This window comes from Lepidochelys kempii, chromosome 1, assembly GCF_965140265.1.
Source record: "Lepidochelys kempii isolate rLepKem1 chromosome 1, rLepKem1.hap2, whole genome shotgun sequence".
NCBI lineage: Eukaryota > Metazoa > Chordata > Testudines > Cheloniidae > Lepidochelys > Lepidochelys kempii.
Genome location: NC_133256.1, coordinates 300,775,454 through 300,797,980, shown reverse-complemented (window position 1 = coordinate 300,797,980; position 22,527 = coordinate 300,775,454). Strand labels below are relative to the sequence as shown.

The following is a 22,527-nucleotide window of genomic DNA, read 5'->3' as shown; positions in this document are numbered from 1 at the left end:
CATGCCCTCTGTGAGTTGGCACCAAGGGTCTGAGTCACAAGAGGTTCTTTCCCCAAACATGTTGAAAGCAATAGAGAGGAAGGTGGTGGCCGCTGTCACGAGACAACCTGCTCGTTCTCTTTCTCTGGCTAACTCCAAGGCAAATATCACTTGTCCAAAACTAAATAGAATTTGCCATCTTTTCTAATTCCTCCTCCTCCAGAGAGACTTTAGGAAAACTTGGAAACAGAGGGAAAAACCTTAAGCAACAAGCCCGGAAACTCTACATGGTTCTAGAGTACAAAGATTCTATTTTCCTTCTCCAGGAAGGATTCAACAAGATTCACTCATCTCTCACTTCAGACACTTATTGTGACTCTGAGTGTCATTTTATCCATCTTTAGCTTGTAGGTCTTCTGGTCTCATTATTCCATGGGGGTGAGAAAACTTCAGAGTTTCCTCTTAGGGCATGTTTACATTTGGGGAGTGTGTCTGCAGTACTTACGGGCATGCCCGAGTTACCTTTGATCAAGTCATGTCGCTAAAATTAGCAGTGTAGCTGTGGTAGCATATGCAGTGGTACAGGCTACCTGCTGGAGAATGTACTCTAGGTCCTAGATGGCCACAATGGCATGAGCTTGCCCCTTTTAGCAAGTATCTCGATCAGGTATGTCTAAGTGTGCTGTAGACCCACTTCTCTGTAGCAGTGTAGACATACCCTTAAAGGGCCTGAAAAATGAAGGCACCCTCCAGAGTGATTCAGTCCCTCAGTTTGTGGTGATCGGAAGCCCAAGTGATGGGAGAATCAGCCACAACTGGACCCCAAATCCTAACAATGGATAGCAATCCGTCAGGTTAAGTAATACATCCAGGACAGCACAATACATAAGGAATGTGTTCACGGTCAGAAAAGCTCCAGACTATAAACTTCCTAGGGAAGAGCAATTGGGACTTAGGATCACTTGAGGAAGGGGCACTTCCTAGTTCAATCAGACAGAAATTATAGTTGGAGCAGCTGCAGCACCAAGGCTAGATAGGCCTTCCCTCAGCTATGTATGCTTGTGGTGGGAGGGGGGAAGGTAAAGGGGGAGAGAAAAGGAACAGCACCCGGGGAAGATATAGCCTAGAGATACTCCCTCAGCAGCAGTCAGATCACCACTGGGGACAGGTGGGAGTCCTGTCTTCTCACCCTCCTGTCCCCAGAGTCAAGTCTGAACTGTATCTAGTATTTTCAGGAAGAGGAAGATTAAACTGTATCTAGTATTTTCTCACATTGTCTGAGACTGGGGGAGAGGTGTACACATAGAGAAGCTATAGCACATTACAAATATATGTCTTTCACTTATTTTTTCCTCTTTACACATGCAGAACTTCTATTAATTAAAAGCTTCTTGGGTCTTCGGATGCTGAAGGAGCCATATTGGGATATATTATTATTTTACTGCCCTGGCTCCTGTAGGATTTTTCTTTTTTCACGATCTTGTCAGTAATAATGTGGCATCTGATGTGTATTTTCAGATAAGGTCATCTTTAGTTGGATGCTGTCTGCTATAAATCAAAAACAGAGAGGCTTAGGGAGGAGTGTTCAGAGCCAAAGATGATGATTTATGATCAAGCATCCTTTTTATGACAGCTACTACAATTCTTAGTGCTTGAATATCCATCACTGACAAATGTCACTGATTAGCTTTGCAAAATTGCCAAATGTGCACCACCAGAATTGCTGACATATTTTAACTTTGAGAATAGGTGACACAAAATATGAGTGAACTCTTTCAAAATTTAAGAAACTGAGAAAGTTGCAAACAAAAAGAGAAATAATATAAAAATAGGAGAAATAAATATTTTTCAAATGTCATGGGACAGAAATGGGGACATGGAAAAGATCTTGTCTCTTATGTCTGTCACTTCTAATGACTAAACAATGGGATACAATAAAAGCTCTCATTTGATACTGTCTTGTTCTGTATAATTTATATAACTACTCAGACATTAATCTATAATAGATAAATCAAAACTCCATAATTATATATGCAACAAAACAGGGTAATCACTTATAGCTCCTAAGCATTATTGGCAAGAATGTTGCTATTACAAGTGTGTTTTATTCTTCATAATGGAAAATATTATCTTCATGTTTCTATTCTTCAGTATATCATCTGTTTACTACCTAAGTTAACTGAAACTAAGTGCCATTTTAGCAATGCTTCTAATCATAAACTGCAATGGAAGACCATGTGGTTGAAGGACTCCTAAATGTGTTATCTACTTCCACAGAGGAATCCAAAATTCTGCGACATGAATGCCATACTATATGAATGATGTTAATAGATGGCAAGTTTGTAGTGTCTGTCAAAAACTAGAAATAACACAGTATTATTCATTTAATTAAATAATCCTTAGGTTAGAATAATTTCCCTTGTCTGGATGATTCAGCTGGTTGGCATCTTTCCAGGGCATTGAACAGTCTTGCCTGAATTCCAGAACTGTCATGTTTCATTAGCGGTGAAGGACAATATTTCTTGACAATAAAGTGAGGTTTCTGTTACACGTTAAGCAGAGATTTGATATTTAAATAATATTCAGGTATAGTATGATATAATTGTGTATTCATCTTTCCACTCCTGCTAAACAAGTCGCTTTCATTTAAAAGATTAGTTAATTTGCAGAAGTCTCATTTGTCTATATGTTATTAACCAATGTGGGTTCTTTCAGCAGTTTCCTAAATGTTAGAAATGCTAGGCATCTGTCTCTTAAAACCCAATGGGCTATTTTTTAGTATGTCTTCAGGACTTACGAAATATGGCAATGGAAGTTCATATTTTTAGTTAAGCAGGTGCTCTGTGAAACAAGCTTTGGTATATTCTGTTTTTTATGTTTATTAAAATCCCAGATATATCATTTGACAACTGTACACATTAACTTTTAGAAGACTCTCTTGGTTTACTCTGAACTTAATATGGCAAGGACTGTAATGCCTTTACAAAACCTTCTTTTCATTAATGAAAGCAGAATATATACATGACCCAAAGAACCCAGGTATTCACACACTAGACACAATTGTGATAATCTGTGTACAGAATATGCCATGTAAATATCATTTAAAAACTAATTCACTGGTCAACAATATCACGGTAAAATGTATGTAGCAACATTATACGTAAAGTTATGATTTCCTCCTGAATGATATTACAAGAACATGTTCAAGACCAGATGGCCTTGCCTAGGTAAAGGTGTTAAATAGGTCTGTCCTAAACAGAGGAATGTGGGTTTACCTCAATTTACATATACACAATAAACAGGAAGATCAAGACAGCAGGGGGAGAAAATTGAAAGAAACAGAACAATTTACATTTGGGAAAACACCAGTTGGGGAAAAGAACGGTATAAAGCTTCTTTCGCTATCAGACTCCATGTCGCCTTCCTCACAGCTTGAAAAATCCATTTCAAAGGTTCACTGGACTATAAAAGAAAGGGTCAGAGAAACCCAAGTTATCTCTTCCATTTAAGAAGACAAAAGAACGAGCACTTTTGGCTTCTGGGCGAGATTCTGACTGAGAGGGCGGAGCTCATCCATTTTTCTGGAAGATTGTGGGTGAAAAAAACCATCTTCAAGAAAGTCTGTATCTTGCTAGGTTAAGTGTTTAGTCACTAGAAAGCATTTTTTAAATTGATCTCACTTAAAACCCTATTTTCTTTTGTTAATAAACTTGTTTTACTTTTAATTTAAACCAATAATGCTGTTCTTGAATTAAAGTGTTAGGTAACTCCAATTAAAGTGGTAAGCTGTACATTTTGTGTGTTTAGCAGAGTAAATGAACCTTATTATTTCTCTGAATGGTCTAAGAGGGAGCTGAACACTTGAGGGAACATGGTTTAGGGAGTTTGGGACTGGGAGTGTGTTGGAGTCACCTTGCTGGTTGTAACCAAGGCCGGTGGAAGCCAGAGTGGGAATGTGGGACTGTGGACAGACTGCTGGGGTCAGAGTTGCTGATCCAGGGCTGGCTGCATAGTACACAGACACTCAGGGTGTGACTTACATGCTTGTTGCTGACTGAGAGTGTCCCAGGCAGAAAGCAACAGTAGCAAATCATTGTGAGGCACTTAAGGTTAAGCGGAGACACAACCCCTCACTGGTCTGGATTGCTCCCCAAAGAGTGATACTGCGGTAGTTGACAGGATTTACACACAGCTGGCTATTTTAACTGAGCTTTACGCTTCTGAGTAGTTTTAAGTGATTCTCAAGTGAAAGGCTGGGAACAGTCAAAAAAAGGTTACAGTTATATTAATTTTTGTTTGATTATTTTGGGCAAGGGAAATAGAACAAAGGGAAGAGTAAAGACAAGTAAACAGCACAAAAGGCAAGCTGGGAGTTACATCAGCAAAAGCAATGTAAAGCACTCAATACTGCATGGCAAGTGTTGAAACAACCCCTTACGGATCTGGACAGCACATTCCAGAATGCCATGATGATATGCAAGAAAGGAACGTGTCAAATTAGTATTAGTTTCTTCATTATGGCCACTTAAGATTATCCTGCTAGCTCACATAGGCTATGGTGCTGTAATCCGAGAGATGTACAATAAATTCTTCATAAAAGTATGTTTTGTAATATAACAATATGGCTTACACAAATATATGAAATACTTCTCCACAGTTCTAATTTTGTAGCATGTATGTGTATAAATATATATACATGGGTCTGCAAGAATGTAATTTTTTTCCATGCGAAGGAAGGTTTTCTCTGTTGAGGATTTCTGTACTTGCATTTCATTTTGAAATAATAGAGCACCAACTGAGAATCAGAAGTTGTACTTGAAAGTGGATGCAAGTGGGTACTTGTGAGTGTCATCAGAATAATGTAAAATTGAACTTCAGAGTTCTTGATATGTGTCTGGAAAAACTCAATGGATGAGAATTGGAGTATTTTCTTGTAAAATGATTGGCAGTTCTGAACATATCAATGGCTGGTGATACGAAAGACCCGCTAAATCGACCGCCAGTGCCATGATAGCCACTCGTCGATCCCCCGGTAAGTGTAGACAGGCCCTTCCAGTGGAACATGTAACAATGTGTCGGAGTCAGAAACTTAGCAAGGAACATGAAAGGCAATAAAAAGAGGTTCTATAAATATATTAGGAACAAGAGAAAGACAAAGAAAAGTGTAGGCCCCCTACTTGGAGGGGAAGGAGAGCTCATATTGGATGATGTCAAGAAAACTGAAGTGTTTAATGCCCCTTTTGTGTCATTCTTTACTAAAAAGGTAAATTGTTCCCAAATACTTAACACAATTAATATTAACAATGAGGGGAAAGGAAGGCAAGCCAAAATAGGGAAAGAGCAGGCTAAAGACTATTCAGGAAAGTTAGATATATTTGAGTTGGCAGGGCCTGATGAAATTCACATCCTTGGTTACTTCAGGAACTAGCTAAAGCAATTTCAGAACCGTTAACAGTTATCTTTAAGGAAATATGGAGGACAGGTGAGGTCCGAGAGGATTGGAGAAGGGAAAACATATTACATATCTTGACAAGGGGAACAAATAGGACCTGGGGAATTTCTCGACCAGCCAGCCTAACTTTGATACCTGGAAAGATACTGGCACTAATTATTAAACAATCATTTCTTAAGCACGTAGAGGATAATAGATTAATAAGTAATAGCCAATATGCATTTATTAAGAATAAATCATGCCAAACCAACCTAATTTCCTTCAGTGACAGGGTTACTGGCCTAGTGGATGCGTGGAAATTGTAGATAGAGTGACCAGATGTCCTGATATAATCAGGACCATCCTGATTTTTTATACCTGCTATCTGGTCTCCTTAGTTATAGATGTGATCTATCTTGACTTTAGTAAGGCTTTTCATACAGTCTCATATGACATTCTTGTAAGCAAACTAGGGAAGTGTGGTCTAGATGAAATTACTAGAAAGTGGGTACAAAACTGGTTGCAAACCTTACTTAGAGAATAGTTAGCAGTGGTTACTTTAGGGAGGCCTCCCTTACTTCTGTGCTGCCTTCAGAAGTGGGTGGCCAGAGAGTGATGGCTGGAGAGCAGCGGCTGGTGGCCAGGTGCCCAGTTCTGAAGGCAGTTCCCCATCAGCAGCAGCGCAGAAGTAAGAGTGGCAATATCATACCATGCCACCCTTACTTCTGCATTGTTGCCTTCAGAGCTGGGCAGCCAGAGAGTGGTGGCTGCTGACATACCATGCCATCCTTACTTCTGCACCCCTAACTGAAATCTCCCAATGGAGCCATGCTGGCCTCTTCTTATTCTCCCTATCTTTCCTTTGCATTGGGATAGTTTGCAGTTGGGCCTTTAATATTCATAGAATCATAGAATAACAGGGTTGGGACGGACCTCAGGAGGTCATCTAGTCCAACCCCCTGCTCAAAGCAGGACCAATCCCCAACTAAAGCATCTCAGCCAGAGCTTTGTCAAAAAGCTCAAAAGGAAGGAGATTCCTGACCTTAAAAACCTCAAAAGAAGGAGATTCCACCACCTCCCTAGGTAACGCAGTCCAGTGCTTCACCACCCTCCTAGTGAAAAAGTTTTTCTGAATATCCAACCTAAACCTCCTCCACTACAACTTTACACCATTACTCCTCGTTCTGTCATCTGCTACCACTCAGAACAGTCTAGATCCATCCTCTTTGGAACCCCCTTTCAGGTAGTTGAAAGCAGCTATCAAATCCCCCCTCATTCTTCTCTTCCACAGACTAAACAATCCCAGTTCCCTCAGCCTCTCCTCATAAGTCATGTGTTCCAGTCCCCTAATCATTTTTGTTGCCGTCCGCTGGACGCTTTCCAATTTTTCCACATCCTTCTTGTAATGTGGGGCCCAAAACTGGACACAGTACTCCAGATGAGGCCTCACCAATGTCAAATAGAGGGGAACAATCACGTCCCTCGATCTGCTGGCAGTGCCCCTACGTATACATCCCAAAATGCCATTGGCCTTCTTGGCAACAAAGACTCACTACTGACTCATATCCAGCTTCTCGTCCACTGTATCCCCTAGGTCCTTTTCTGCAGAACTGCTGCCTAGCCATTTGGTCCCTAGTCTGTAGCGGTGCATGGGATTCTTCTGTCCTAAGTGCAGGACTCTGCACTTGTCCTTGTTGAACCTCATCAGATTTCTTTTGGCCCAATCCTCTAATTTGTCTAGGGCCCTCTGTATCCTATCTCTCCCCTCCAGCATATCTACCTCTCCTCCCAGTTAGTGTCATCAGCAAACTTGCTGAGGGTGCAAACCATGCCATCCTCCAGATCATTTATGAAGATATTAAACAAAACCGGCCCCAGGACTGACCCTTTGGGCACTCCGCTTGATACCAGCTGCCTACTAGACATGGAGCCATTGAGCACTACCCGTTGAGCCCAACCATCTAGCCAGTTTTCTGTCCACCTTATAGTCCATTCATCCAACCCATACTACTTTAACTTGCTGGCAAAAATACTGTGGGAGACCGTATCAGAAGCTTTGCTAATTCAAAACAACCTTGACAAATTGGAGCATCGAGCTGAAATCAACAAGACAAAATTCAATACCGACAAGTGCAAAGTACTCCACTAGGAAAGAAAAATCAAATGCACAACTACAAAATAGGGGATAACTAGCTAAGCGGTAGTATTACTGAAAAGAAGCTGAGGTTTATAGTAGATCACAAATTGAATCTGAGTCAACAACGTGATGCAGTTTCAAAAAAAAAGCTAATATAATTCTGGGGTGTATTAACAGGCGTGTCGTACAAGGTTGTGAAATCTCCATCATTGGAGGCTTTTAAAAACAAGTTAGACAAACACCTGTCAGGGATAGTCTAGGTATATGTGGTCCTGCCTCAGCTCAGGGGGATAGACTAGATGACATCTCAAGTTCCCTTCCAGCCCTACATATCTAAGATTCTGTGGTATCATCTTCATGTACTCCACTCAGCTGAATGATTTTTATCTAGTTCCATGTTGATATACACATACAGGCTATTCATAGACACACCTTTCATCAACCACTGAGAATGCACATGGTATCATTGGTTTATCATGTAAACAAGTGAGATGTCAGCTATCGCAACAAATATTTGCATTATTACCATTCTGCTCTCTCAGGAAATCTTAGCAAAAAATCTTTGAAATGGCATTTTAAAATTCTTCTCGAATGTGTATTAAAAGTCTGCTGACAAGTGATGTAGAGAAAAATAATTCTTTCTGATATAAATACATATATGTAGTATAGACATAGCAATGTACTTGCATTCTTTGTGGCACTGTGACTAAATTATAGTTTCCTTTTAAATCACATTTTTCAAGGATTTATTATTTTGGATTTAAGAATTTCCTAGAAGCTGAAATTTTACTTACATTGTAAGCTCTTTAGTGTAGAACTGGTCTTTTTGCTCAGTGTTTGTACAGCACCTAGCACAGTGGGGTTCTGTTACATTAACTAGGGCTTCTAAGCACTATGGTAATGCAAATAATAATAATAGTAATTAATACATAGGTATAGTTACCCAAGCTTAATTATTTTAATCATTTCATCCAGTGGAATATCCTCTTTCTCTCAAAACTTCTTTCTTCCCAGTTGGTGAAACATCTGTAAAATTGAATAGTGTGCAAATACAAAAATGGCAGGTTTGGCTTTTTTCCCCTCGATGCTTCTGCTCTGACCTCTGATGGTTAAGCACCATTTTCTTCATCTATTAACAGGCTCTTTAACATTCTCTTCCAAAGTAATACAGAGATTACTCCACTGGAGGGGAATTTGGATGAGCTACACAGATGAATGACAAACATGGAATGATATCTGGACAAATAAGAAGCCAGGATGCAGTACAGTTATTGAGAAAATAAATAAATATGGTGATTAGAAGTTCACATAAAACTAGTGAAATTTGAGAACCAAAGATAGTGTTCCAAAAGAGATCTATGATTTTATTCATTCCAGATATTCAGCCACTTCACAGATTGAAAAAAAGGGGTTGGCATTATTGGAGGACCAGTTTGCAAGTTAGGAATTGAAACCCAAATTCTGTAACCAGTGAAGTTCTGAGCTATACTTAGAGAAAAATGTCTTATTCCAAGACCTTAAATCCACCAATAAGGGCACGAAGAAAAATTGATAATTATAGAGAGAGGCTGGGTAAATATTTTGGGTGGAAATGTATGAGCATCTGTGTCACTTTGCTTTGTCAAACTCTAACATGAAGAGCTTGGTTTAGCAGATACAGCATTGCAAAACAACCCAATGCATTACCACATTGCACTGCGTATGAGGCCACCAGCCAAGAAGAGCCATGAATGCCAATAGCCCATATGGAGAGTGCAGGAAAGGGCCTGCTGAGTCTCTTTGCCCTCTAGGTTCCTATAAAGGATAGTCTCATAGTCAGAGCGCAGTATTGGTACCGAGGAATTCAGGAGTCCCAGCTTTTACACTGACTCCTTCTGTGATCTTGGGCAAGTCACTGAAGTTCTGTGCTTCAGGTTCCCCATCTCTAAAAAATGGACACTAATATTTATCTATCTTTAATAGGTGATGGTGGATTAATGATCCAATATATTTTTAAGTTCTCTGAAGATGAAAAATGCTCTATCCCAAATACTAAGTATTATTTTTTTTAGAACTGTATCACTGTTTAATCAGATACTCCATTTAAGGGCCTTTTACATATGCTATGTATTTGCACTACTTCAGTTTCAATTTTTCATGTCTTTTGCAGTTAGTTCACAAACGGTGTGTGATTACAAATGAGAACAAAGCACTGCAACCCAGTGTAGTGAGATGCATTGTGACAGAGGGACAGCAGGTGTCAGCTAAATCTTGATTCATTCAAACAATATGTATTCAGATGGTCCCGGAATATGTTCCATCTTCATAGAGTTCAAAATCTGCACTTTTGTCTCTGTCGCCTCTTCATTCAAGCCAGGTTAGCACTGGAGTGGCCAAAAGTTTCTAACATCTGAGTACTAATGATAAATAATGTGAAAGGAGTTTGGCTATCTCAATCCAGATAGAATAGATTAATATCCTCCAGGTAAGTATCAATATGGTAAAATATCATTATCGCAGTATCACTGCACTCTTGTTGGCGGTCCAAACAGAGAGCCATAGATGTACTTCCTTCAGGTATTTTTGATGCAGATTTGCATTGCAGTGGTTTACACTACTACTGCCTGTGTTGTGTCTGTTCTGTCAGCAAATAATGTTTGCAATTGGTGCAATATTAAATATTCTTTCATGCACACACTGAAAAGAATGTTTAGAACAAGTTTTGCTCATTGCATACATAATCATTGATAGGACCAATGTAGATTATAATATATCTATGTGGTCTGGGTTGCACAATAATGTGGTATGTATTTTTCCTGTTAATTTTATCTTGCCACAGCTGTTTTCACAAGCACAGTCCATACAGCTGCACTATACATATTGTCATCAATTTGTTTCTTGCCATATGTATTTTCTGGCGACAGATTGTATTGGTATCCAATTATTCATATATGCTTAGAATGTAGTATTTACTCTAGTTTACACATGGTACCTTGCTTTAGTTTATTGAAAAATGACCTAGTACTTAAAGAATCGAAGTCACATTTTTCCAATTAATGAAAGGTAACGCTTCTTTTTCTGTTACCAGTGTTATTATTACAACAGTCCTATATCTTTCGGATGCCCTTCGTAAGAACTTCCTAAATGAAAACTTTGATTATAAGGTAATGCGCTCCCCCAAATTATATCTTTGTTAACATAAGTAGTGCAAAAATTTGTCAATCTGTGGCTCTTTTGATTTTGCGTTGTTTGGATTAAATTTGGATTAAACTCTTTGGATTAAATTTATCTCTAATTTCTGAGCTGTTAGAATGCCTGCGGTGTTACCAATCTCAGCTGTTCAAAACTCATGAGATTGGTTTAAAAATTATATAGATATGTGTTTTATACTTGGGATTCTTTTTGTTTGACTTCTGGTTTTAAGTCTCTAGAGTGCGCTTCTGTCATATTTTTTGGATCAAGGTTTCTTGATTACAGAAAATATTTTCTGTTCTGCTCGTATTTTAAGATTCTCAGAAAATAAAATGAACTTTATTACTTATTCCCTGGCATATTTACCAAAAATATGGCTTTAGATTTTTTTTTAAATTCTCTCAAGAACAATTAATATGGCATGTACTGTTAAAATTATAATGCTATGACATGTCATGCTGGATATTGTTAAAGATATTAGCCTGTGTTCAGTGAGCTGTGGTATCTGTAATAACCCATAGCCAGAGTGTTAAATCTCAGTTATAGAATGATATTCAGGGGATTAAAAACAAAAGGCTCAGTGATGGCTCCTAAGAGGTTTACTCATAGGGGAGAGGGAAAGTGACCATACAGTCCAATCGGTGGAGGTTGGAGGTATTATTCTAGCTGTGCCATGTTATAAGGCAGAGGGTCTGATTTTCAGGGGTGCTGAGCACCCAATGCTGCCAGTGATTTCAAGTACAGTGGTGGAGGCTCAGCATGTCTGAAAATCTAGGTCCATGCTATGCCTCTGGAGTCATTGGAGAGAATGTTGGCCTGAAGTACTAGAGACTATGAAACTATGTAGCCAGTGCTCCCTTGTGTAGCTCTGCGAACATCATTAACTGCTAACTGACTATTCCCCAGGCTTATTTAGCAGTTATTGCTGTCTCCTGCACCTATTTTCCTCTCCTGCATACCTACATTAAAGCAGCTATAATTTGGCCTAGAGCAGGGGTTCTCAAACTGAGGGTCGGGACGTCTCAGGGGGTCACGAGGGTTATTATGTGGGGCGTGGCGAGCTGTCAGCCTCCACTCCCAAACCCTGCTTTGCCTCCAGCATTTATAATGGTGTTAAATATATTTAAAAGTGTTTTTAATTGATGGGGGGGGGTTGCACTCAGAGGTTTGCTATATGAAAGGGATCACCAGTACAAATGTTTGAAAATCACTGGCCTAGAATTGCTAATATTTAAAAATGTCATTTCATTAAGAAATCTTTACTTCACAGAAGTTTCAGCAGCTGATCCTCCCAGAGCCATGTGCATGGAAATCAGTTATGGGGCAGTATGCTAACAAACTATATTACCTTGCTTTACTTCATCTTTGCCTTGCTGAGACACTGTAGCTATTGATGCTTGCAAGTTGTGTCAGTGATGAGTAGAGCTGTCCATTCCACTTAGAGAAAACTAAATTCTTTTGAAAGTTTTTGCAAAACAGAATTGTGTCAAAATTTCTGTTTTCAGATCAAAATCATCAGGTTTTAAATTCAGTTCTCTTTGTCTCTGTGACTGGAGAGTCCACCATGGACCCCAGAAACCTTCCCGCCAAAAATATCGTCAAAATTAGGATGTCTCCGCAAAACATTTCAGCATCAACAAAACAGAATATTTGGTTGAAAAAACATTTAATCAAAAATATTGTAACCAGCTCTACTAATGAAGAGTAAGACAAGAGGTACAACTGAAAAATTGCATCTAGAGTGGACATAAAATGTTAGTGCTGAGAAATGGAAAATAACCAAATACCTTGTGTTTATTGTAGATCTGGGATTCCTACTTTTACCTTGCTGTCATTTTTATAAACCAATTATGTCTGCAACTGGAGATGTTCACACCTTCCAAGAAGAAAAAAGTGTTGGAAAAGTAAGTACCAGTCAGGTTCCATAAAATTACTGCAGATCAAACAATTATGTTGTTTAAAAACAGGCTTTATGCAGCATATGGACCTGATCCAAAACCCGATGAAGTAGATGAGTCTTTTTGCTCACTTTAATGGGTTTTGGATTAAGTCCTGTGTGAATTCACAATGCCCCAAGAATAAAATTGTTGACCCTAAGAGCCCCTCAATGCCCACTGGCTGAGGGACCACTATAGTGTAGCTCATATCAGGCCTGACGCACTCACTGCCCCAAACACACTGTTGTGATAACATATTTAAAAGATGTTTTGTTAGGTATCATATGTAAACTGGCAGAAGGCTGGATTTGAAAATCATTTGTGTGATGTATATATGGGTTGTGTATAAAGAATTACGTGTGTGCTGAAAATATGTTCTTAAAATGTGTTTGGGAGGCAGTGCATAAATCAAGCTTGCCCTAGACAAAGGAATGTGGATTCTCCTGACTGACTGGCTCTATTACAGGCTGGGGAAAATGAAAGTACATTTACATATAAGTTAAACAAAGCCATCAAGCTAATGAGCAGTGCAGAGAGTCTGCACCCCAGGAGGCCTTCCTGTCTCTAGAAGAATAGATCGTGGTTTTAGGGTAATATAAAGGGAGCTAAAAGACATTTTAGTTATCCATCACTTAAGTGACAAAAGAGTCAGAGCTCCTGGAAACCGTGGAAGGTGGTTCCTTCAGCCATGTGGGTTGAAGTTTATGGGAGCTGACTATATATGAAAGATTTGCCTGAGACCAGGATTGTACTTTAAGCTTTAGACACTAGAAAGTGGGTTTTGTTTTGTTTGTAACCATATCTGTCACTTTTACTTTTGCTTAGCATCACTTATATCTCTGTTCTTTATTAAAAAACTTATTCTTGTTTTATTACAAAACCAGCTCAGTACTGAGTATTAAAGTAAAGTATGAGTCTTTAACACTAACAGACTAGTGTGTGCTCTGTCTGTTTGGAGGCAGTGAACTTTATCATGTCTGTGAGTCACAGTAAGAGGGACTGGACACTGTAGAGAGACATCTCTCAGGAACTGGGTTGAGTGATTGTTACTTGTAAATCAAGGTTTAGGCTGGCAGAATCTCAAGGAATTTGCTGATGAGTTAGACTACGGTGGCTGTCACCCTGTCTATTTCCAGTGAAGTTCACGCTTGCTGAGACACAGAGTGCCTTATAGTTCTGGGTGTCCAGAAAAAAACATCACAGGATAAAATAAAATTATTAGTTATCTGAGGCGGAAGAGGAAGGAAAAAATCTGAGGCATATTAAGAGCATAGATTGGTATCACTACTTTGTTGTATCATTGTTCCTGTTTGTACCTTTAGGGAGCTTGCACTAACAATATGTGGAAATTAATGTTTCTTTATGAAACAAGCCATTTGATTAGATACGTATTGGACATTAGCAAACTTCCTTTTTCCTTTTCTGTGTACTACATCCATCCTAAACTTGGGAAAAATCATTACTGTGTGGAAATCTCACAGTTCACCTTGCTACACAGGAGCCTAAATTATAGTATGAGCTTGTAAAATTATTTCCTAAATAATGTTCTGCTTAAAAGTTGTATTTTTTAAATATTTCACAGATATGGTGACATGCGGGTAACAATGGGATGTGAAATTTTCAGCATGTGGCAAAATTTAGGTAAGGAATTAAAAAAAATCTCCTTAATAAAGATTAACAGTGAAACAAAGTAGCACAAAAAAGTTGAACAAAATTTGTAATGAATTTTAGTTAAGACTCCTGCATTATATTACTGGTTCTGCCAGTTTATCTGGGCAAGGCACTACCTTTTTGTTTGTTGGTTTATCCTCCTGGAAAACCATTCTAATTCTTTTCAAAAATGTTAAGAAGTTGAATTAATTGTTTGGATTTTCAAAGTGTTTTCAGATCCTTTGATGAAAGTAGTTTATTTGACATACACCAATCCCCTTGACTGAAACTCACCTAATGCTTTGGATACAAATGTTGGCCACTAGCTCCAATTCTGTTTACTTCTTGAAAAAACTGAGAATGAACATAATGCTCAAATCAAAGAATTATCATCATTGTGATGCCTTCTTTCCTCTATGGGAAACTGTTGTTTTCCAAGATTCTGAAAGATAAGAAAAATCTAAATGATAGATTTTGTTTTTTGACAATGGGGTTACATTTGTACATACAAAAATTCTTACCTGTAAGTAAGTGTGTATTCCTGATCTGTCCATCCCAGTAATTTGGGCACTCTTGTTTATTAATTAAAGCTAATACTTTCTCAAAACCATCATCTTCCCATGACTTGTAAGTCAAAAATACCCACTGACAGGTAAAGTATCTGGGAGGAAGGTAACTCAGGAGAACACACCGACTGCTCACAGAACTCCTGTGTGGAGCCATAACAAAAACATCAGAGAAGCCAGGAGAAGGAACATCAGTTGCCACTACAATCCAGCAGCAGGATCCAGGAGCTCTACCAGTCAAATGGCCCAAGACTCTAAGAGACATCCTTGACGGGCCCTCATCTTACTGTGCAATCCCAACTGAGAGACTGTTCTCATACTTCAAGGCTGTGTTTGACTGTGTAGCTCAGAACGACACACAGCGTCCAGGGTACATTCATCCTTTACCCCAGATTGACTCTGCAGGGGGCCAGGAAGAAGACTTCACATCACAGGAAGTAATGACCAGACTTACAAAGACCAAAAACACAGCTCCAGGAAAAGATGGCATTCACTGCAACTTCCTGAAAAAACGAGACCCCAGTTGCCTGGTATTAACTGCCATTTTCAACAAATGCAAACAGTTCCACCATGTTCCCAGCTCCTGGAAGAAAACTATGATGGTGCTCGTCTACAAGAAAGATGAGTGAGATGACCCCAGCAACTGGAGACCCATCTCTTTCTGTTCCACCATGTACAACTGTATGCCAGTGGCCTCGCAGCTAGGATCACAGACTAGTGAACAGAGGAGCATCAGCTCCATCCAGGAAGGCCATCTTTATTCCACCCGCTCCTACTTGTAAGGTTAAGGAGCATGGCAGGGCTTGGAAAGGGTCAAGCCAGTATGCTCAGCACTCCAACTGATCCTCAGACTGTGGCACATCTCACAGGGAAATTAGCTGGATGTTGGATTGCAGAGGTTGGAAAGTTGGCATTATGTAACTTATACCCCGTCCACTGACGTGCACTGAGATCAGCTTGAGGATTGAGCCACCGTGACCTGTATTTATTGTATGTCATTTCTAGTGTATTTTTCCTATTATTGTTTCTAAATATGAATGGAAGACGTGTTGTGATCAGTGCAATCTATACGAGGGCTGAAAGACCAGTTGATCAAGGTGATCAAGGTATAGAAATAAAAACACTTGAAAAAATTCAGATTCAAGATCTGCGTGGCCTGCCACTGGGCCTCTGTCTCAGGGAAGCTTATATCCCCTCAAAGTGTAACATATCACAATCCTTTCCTCAACAAACCCATTAATCCCATGAATTCAGACTTCCAAGATTCCAGGCTTCATCATGGATTGTTCAATGAGACCTCAGTCCAACCCCAGCCTGTCAGATCCGCCTCTTCCCCCTTCCCTCCATAGTTACCCAAACTCTGAGATGGTATTGAGTGGCATCAGCAGCAGATTTCTAGTGGCCAGCCTTCCTCCTATCCATTGGAGAGATTAATGGCAGTTTCTTCTTACTCATAGAAAATCCAAACTTATCCAAAGTACACTCTCTAACTTATCTTTTTATAGGTAACTCAAAACAAAGCATAACTCAAAGTAACCCCTCACGAGCTGTTTCTCTAGTAACAGAAAAAAACCTCATAGTTTCTACTTATCAAGAAATCAGCTCTTGCAAGAAACTTAGACACAAGCACCCAGACCAAGGTCAGCAATCCTTGTTAGTAACACTGCAGCTGTGCGGAAGTTTTCGTCGCCTAAGCAAGGCCAAATTCTTTCTCATTAGGTGGTGTCCTCACTTCCAGCTTATGGTGGCTCAGTCCACAAGATGGCTGTGGGTTATCTCAAATCCAGTTCTTTCAGAAGAACACCAGTGGTACCAACTTGCAGAGAAAAGGAGTCATTGGTACTGAAATATGATGTAAGTAATCAGGCACATCTGGTACCACCAAGGGACAGGAATACTATCCATTATCCTCCATCGGGGGTAGATACATTATCCTGGAGGACCTTACCATCTCTGCAAACCCAGAATTGCCAGTGGTGTCGGATCCAGTCCTACCCAGAGAGGTCAACACATCATCAGTTTGCCACTCACAGTATCGGTGATTTGCTGGGACATAGTTAGTCTGCCGGTACTGATGGCACCACATGCATTGACGTAGAGGCTTCATTCTTTGCTGATGAATGTGGAGAACTTCACAGCCCTTGTCAAGATAGGAATTCATCCCTGACACAGGCTTCAAAAAATCATGGGCACCTTCCCACTCCTACAAGAGAGACTGACCAACCCCGGGACCAATGGTACTCCCCTCCATGAGCATAGGGTGCTCCAGGGCTCAAGCACCCACTGAAAAAAAATAGGGGGTGCTCAGCAGCCACAGGGCTGGATTAATATTTTATGGATGCCAGCACCTAGACCATAGTCCCCCCCAACTGTTCCACCTCCATTCCACCATTAGGCCCTGACCCCACTCAGCCTGTTCCTCCCTGAGGCCCCACCACCACTCGCATGGGGGGAGGGATGGAGAGGAGCACCCACCAGCACAAATTGAAGTCAGTGCCTGTATCCAAGAGGATTACCCCATTACACCAGTGATGCCTCACACTAGGGTTCCTGAGATCCATATATAAGACACTATGACTACAGAAGGTCAGAATAACGTCAAAATAGCCATTCCCATCTTTAAAAAAGGGAAGAAGGAGGCTCCTGGGAACTACAGGCCAGTCAGCCTCACCTCAGTCCCTGGAAAAATCAAGGAGCAGATCCTCAAGGAATCAATTCTGAAGCACTTAGAGGAGAGCAAATTGGTCAGGAACAGTCAGCATGGACTCACCAAGGGCAAGTCATGCCTGACTAATCTAATTGCCTTCTATGGTGAGATAACTGGCTCTGTGGATGAGGGGAAAGCAGTGGACGTGTTGTTCCTTGACTTTAGCAGAGCTTTTGATACGGTCTCCCACAGTATTCTTGCCAGCAAGTTAAAGAAGTATGGGCTGGATGGACTATAAGGTGGATAGAAAGTTGGCTAGATTGTCAGGCTCAACTGGTAGTGATCAATGGCTCCATGTCTGGTTGGCAGCCGGTATCAAGCGGAGTGCCCAAGGGTCAGTCCTGGGGCCGGTTTTGTTCAATATCTTCATAAATGATCTGGAGGATGGTGTGGATTGCACCCTCAGCAAGTTTGCAGACGACACTAAACTGGGAGGAGTGGTAGATAAGCTGGATGGTAGGACTAGAATACAGAGGGCCCTAGACAAATTAGAGGATTGGGCCAAAAGACATCTGATGAGGTTCAACAAGGACAAGTGCAGAGTCCTGCACTTAGGACGGAAGAATCCCATGCACCGCTACAGATTAGGGACTGGATGGCTCGGCAGCAGTTCTGCAGAAAAGGACCTAGGGGTTACAGTGGACGAGAAGCTGGATATGAGTCAGCAGTGAGTCTTTGTTGCCAACAAGGCCAATGGCATTTTGGGATGTATACATAGGGGCATTGCCAGCAGATCGAGGGACGTGATTGTTTCCCTCTATTCGACATTGGTGAGGCCTCATCTGGAGTACTGTGTCCAGTTTTGGGCCCCACACTACAAGAAGGATGTGGAAAAATTGGAAAGCGTCCAGCAAAGGGCAACAAAAATGATTAGGGGACTGGAACACATGACTTATGAGGAGAGGCTGAGGGAACTGGGATTGTTTAGTCTGCGGAAGAGAAGAATGAGGGGGGATTTGATAGCTGCTTTCAACTACCTGAAAGGGGGTTCCAAAGAGGATGGATCTAAACTGTTCTGAGTGGTAGCAGATGACAGAACGAGGAGTAATGGTCTCAAGTTGCAGTGGGGGAGGTTTAGGTTGGATATTCGGAAAAACTTTTTCACTAGGAGGGTGGTGAAACACTGGAATGCGTTACCTAGGGAGGTGGTGGAATCTCTTTCCTTTGAAGTTTTTAAGGTCAGGCTTGACAAAGCCCTGGCTGGTATGGTTTAGTTGGGGATTGGCCCTACTTTGAGCAGGGGGTTGGACTAGATGACCTCCTGAGGTCCCTTCCAACCCTGATATTCTATGATTCTATGATTCCCACCTGAGAAAGAACTTCAACCCATGCAGGTATGCTCTGAGGAAGAATCTCAGCAGGCTGAGCCACAGCCCCTGCAAGTTTGTCATTGTCTTCACCAGATAAAGTGGTCACACCTGCTTCACCATCACCACCTGATGACTGTAGGCAATGCTGGGACCTCCTAAGGAGAATTGCAGACACATTCCAGAACCACCTGGAGAAATTACAGGACCCCTCGTAAGCAACTGGATATCCTCCAGAGCATGGAGAGGAGATTGCTCCACCAAATAAAAAGGTCATCTTAGAACTGCCATTTGTCTGTACTCCGCCCACAAAAAGATTGATTACAGATATCTACTTACTATGTTGAGAAGCCCACCTTGACAGATTGGATTCTTGGTGGGTCCAGGTATCCTGTTACAAACAGTTCCTGCTGTTTATTTAGAACTTTCATAGTCAGATCATGCCAGACAACATGACAATATTTTATTATATTAACAAACAGGGAAGAGCAAGGTCTTTCCTTCTCTGAATAGAAGCTGCCGGTCTCTGGAATTGGTGAATTCACCAAAGGATCACACTCTCAACAAGGGAATTACACAATTTGGTGTAAAGAGCATCTTTTTTGTTATGAGAATCACTTTTTGTCTCAAGAGAACAACAAATGTCCAACTAGTGCCCACCAACAAGGTGACTCACAAGCAGTATTCATTGAGGAGGAGCGTACAAGGAATCCTGCTGTATCACAGACTGGAGGACTGCTCTGCTGAAGGACACACCTGCTGTGGAAGCTTATTTGATTTAATTATACCTGTACAAGTGGGTTTGTTCTGGATGCATGGGCTTGAGTTTTCTAAGGCCTGGAGAAATGGATGTAGTTCTTTAAAAGTGTACAAAGTTCCTAGAGCCACGGCATTTATGCACCTTACAGTTAATATAAAAGCAGCAATAATTCATGTTAATTTCCTAATCCAATTAATTAACAAACCTGATGCAACCAAAGAATGATTTAATAAATATTTCTGCAAGTTTATTGTAGAATTTTAAACATTAGAGGCTTGGTTTCCCATCTGTGTAACTCTAGCTAAAGTCAATGGAGTTCCACTGGTGTAAATTGGAGAAACACAATGGTGAACCAGGTGCTGGCGGTGCATAAGGTGTTTACTTCAATTGTATATCGACATTTGATAAAGCACCATATTCTAAAGGGGTTTTGCTCTTGAGTTTGATAGTTAACTATGGAATTGATATTCATAAGTAGCGACGTGACCTAGGAGCACAAGTCCCATTGAAAGGAATGAAAATATATTACAAGCAATTTCAATTTACATTGTGACTTGTGCTCCTAAATGACACAGGTGCTTTTGAAAACCTTGCCCTCTACAAAATGTGTTGTCTTTTCTTTCACTACGATTGTTGGTTGCTTTTTCCCCCTTCTCAACCTCTTTGCATGTCTGGCAATTGTGGTAGACCAGAACTCTCAAAACAGACAGTATAATAATCCTGCAAGTGACAGAAGCTAAATAATTCAAAGCTACAGGTAAATCTCCTAATTTAACCTCACCTCCTTGTGCAACATATACCATGGGGTATATAAATTTACCTACTATTGGGAGACCTCTACAACATCCAAGTAGAATATAGTAAGTTAATGGCAGAGGTGTCAGCTTTTTTTCTAAAGGGAAACATTTTGAGAAAAACAGTCCAAGCATCCATTTTTTGCAGGCAAAATTTATACTCCCATTTCTGTGCCACAAAATGAAGGGTGGCTGCAAATCTGAGTACTTGTGCCTCCACCTAATGTGAATATGCTCTCAAGGAGTAAACCGTATTTGGAGGGACAAAAATGCAGGAGCAATTTCTACCTGCAAAAGGGAAAAACCTTTTTGCAAAAGATGTTCTTAAAGTAGTCTTAAATAAAGCAATGTCCATTGAACCCTTTACTTCTTCCTCTTCCCCTTCCAAAAAAATGGCATTGGGAGTGAACAACCCAACATCATTCATGAGCTCAGAACTCCATTGTAAAATGTGATGCATCAGGCTGATCCTCTCTTCGGCTCTTTTCTGTGGCTTTTCCTCTTCCTTTTCCTGCTGTTTGTTTGAGAAATAGCACATGACAGGTGTGCTATTCGCCAACCAAACTGCAAACATTTAGAATGCCATTTCATAATTCTTCATACAATATTGTTTCATTTGGATCGTTTGGTAACTCACGAAGAGTGAACCCAATTCACATTCAGCTTCCTTTTAATTTTAGGGGAACATAAACTTCACTTCATCCCAGCTCTCATTGGCCCCTTCCTAGAAGTGACACTGATACCGCAACCTGACCTACGGAATGTAATGATTCCCATTTTCCATGACATGATGGATTGGGAACAAAGGCGCAGTGGTAACTTCAAACAGGTACCGTGTGTGAAGCTGTTTAGCAGGGAAGATTGACATTCAAATTTTTCTCAGGCAGCCTTGGCACTGAACTATTAACTTGTTAGCAGAACCTGTGATGGAGCAGGATGGAGAAATGACAACCTTCATTTGAGGGAAGATGGTAGAATTATAGGCTAATGGCTCTTGAAGACCCTTTGGCTCTCTAAGCTCTCCATGGGTTTTTCTGTTCAATATTTTTATGTAGCTAATTTAAGATGGGGATGGGATATTCTAGCCCCATTGAAGTCAATGCCAAAACTCCTCTTGACTTCAATGGGGTTGTTTTATTTTTCCACTTTAGTAGTATATATTGGAAAAAAAAAAGATAATGAAGAAGAAACTCAAGAATGATACCATGATGGCTTACTGATATAATGTCTGATATCTTTTCACCCAGCCATCAAAAGACTGACTTTTACAAGAAACCAAGTTCTGCAAGTATCCAACTATTCTTGCCTCTCAAGTACTAGCTTAGGCATCAAGTAAGGAACTGCTAAATATGCCATCTGCTCTTTTGGCTCCCACTCAGTTCTTTCCAGCTGCCTCAAACCACTTCACTGTGTTCTCCTTCGTGCTGTTTCAAATGAAGCAAAGCAGAAGTATTTGAAATAATTTCAGGCAATGATAAGGATTGGAGTGGGAGCTGTAGGAGCAGTTGGAGTATTTGGAAACACAAAACAAACTATGCGAATGGAGATGCATGTGATGTAAGTGTTTTGTTCCCCTCACATTTTTTAAACACATTGTTAAAATAATTGTAAAAATGATGATGAAGACTAGTTGAAAAACAGATTCTGCATAAGCAAAGCACTGACTTTCTGATTCACTCTGTATTGATCATTGACTTAAAGGTACACTGTAATTATGATTCATGATTTAATAGAGCAACTTCAATAATAGACTAGTTTCTCCTCTAGTTTTTCAGTCACTAAGTATCTCTATTGCTGGAGGGGAGGTTATTCTCTTTTGATGTATTAATAAACAAAGCAACCTTGTCTACATTTTCTCAATGATCAATATAGTTACAAATATTTTATGCAATGATTTTCAGCTATAAAACCTTTATTCTCCAGCTCTTCTTGACAGATGACTCGGAATTTCAGTGCATCTGCTATATACATTACATTGGAGTCAGGGTAGGTTTTCAGTGTCAGCAGGAGTAACTATAAGCCCCAAACTGTTAATCCCTGGATTTAAAGAATGGGATGTGGAATCGGAGAGAGTTGGTTTTATATTAA

The 22,527-nt window shown here is 40.3% G+C and overlaps 1 protein-coding gene across 6 annotated transcripts in view; it reads left to right on the top strand.

The window, feature by feature from the left end:
- The window catches only part of DOCK4 (dedicator of cytokinesis 4), a 434,135-nt gene that overhangs the window by 349,308 nt on the left and 62,300 nt on the right, over positions 1-22,527 (top strand). For all 6 annotated transcript variants that reach the window (XR_012156797.1, XM_073328104.1, XM_073328103.1 and 3 more), the window contains 4 exons: positions 10,615-10,690; positions 12,522-12,622; positions 14,238-14,296; positions 21,120-21,268. Coding sequence is in view for 5 of the 6 variants with exons in the window: in XM_073328104.1 (XP_073184205.1) it covers positions 10,615-10,690; positions 12,522-12,622; positions 14,238-14,296; positions 21,120-21,268 (385 nt within the window). In the remaining variant the exon portion in view is untranslated. The remainder of the gene's footprint in view (positions 1-10,614; positions 10,691-12,521; positions 12,623-14,237; positions 14,297-21,119; positions 21,269-22,527) is intronic.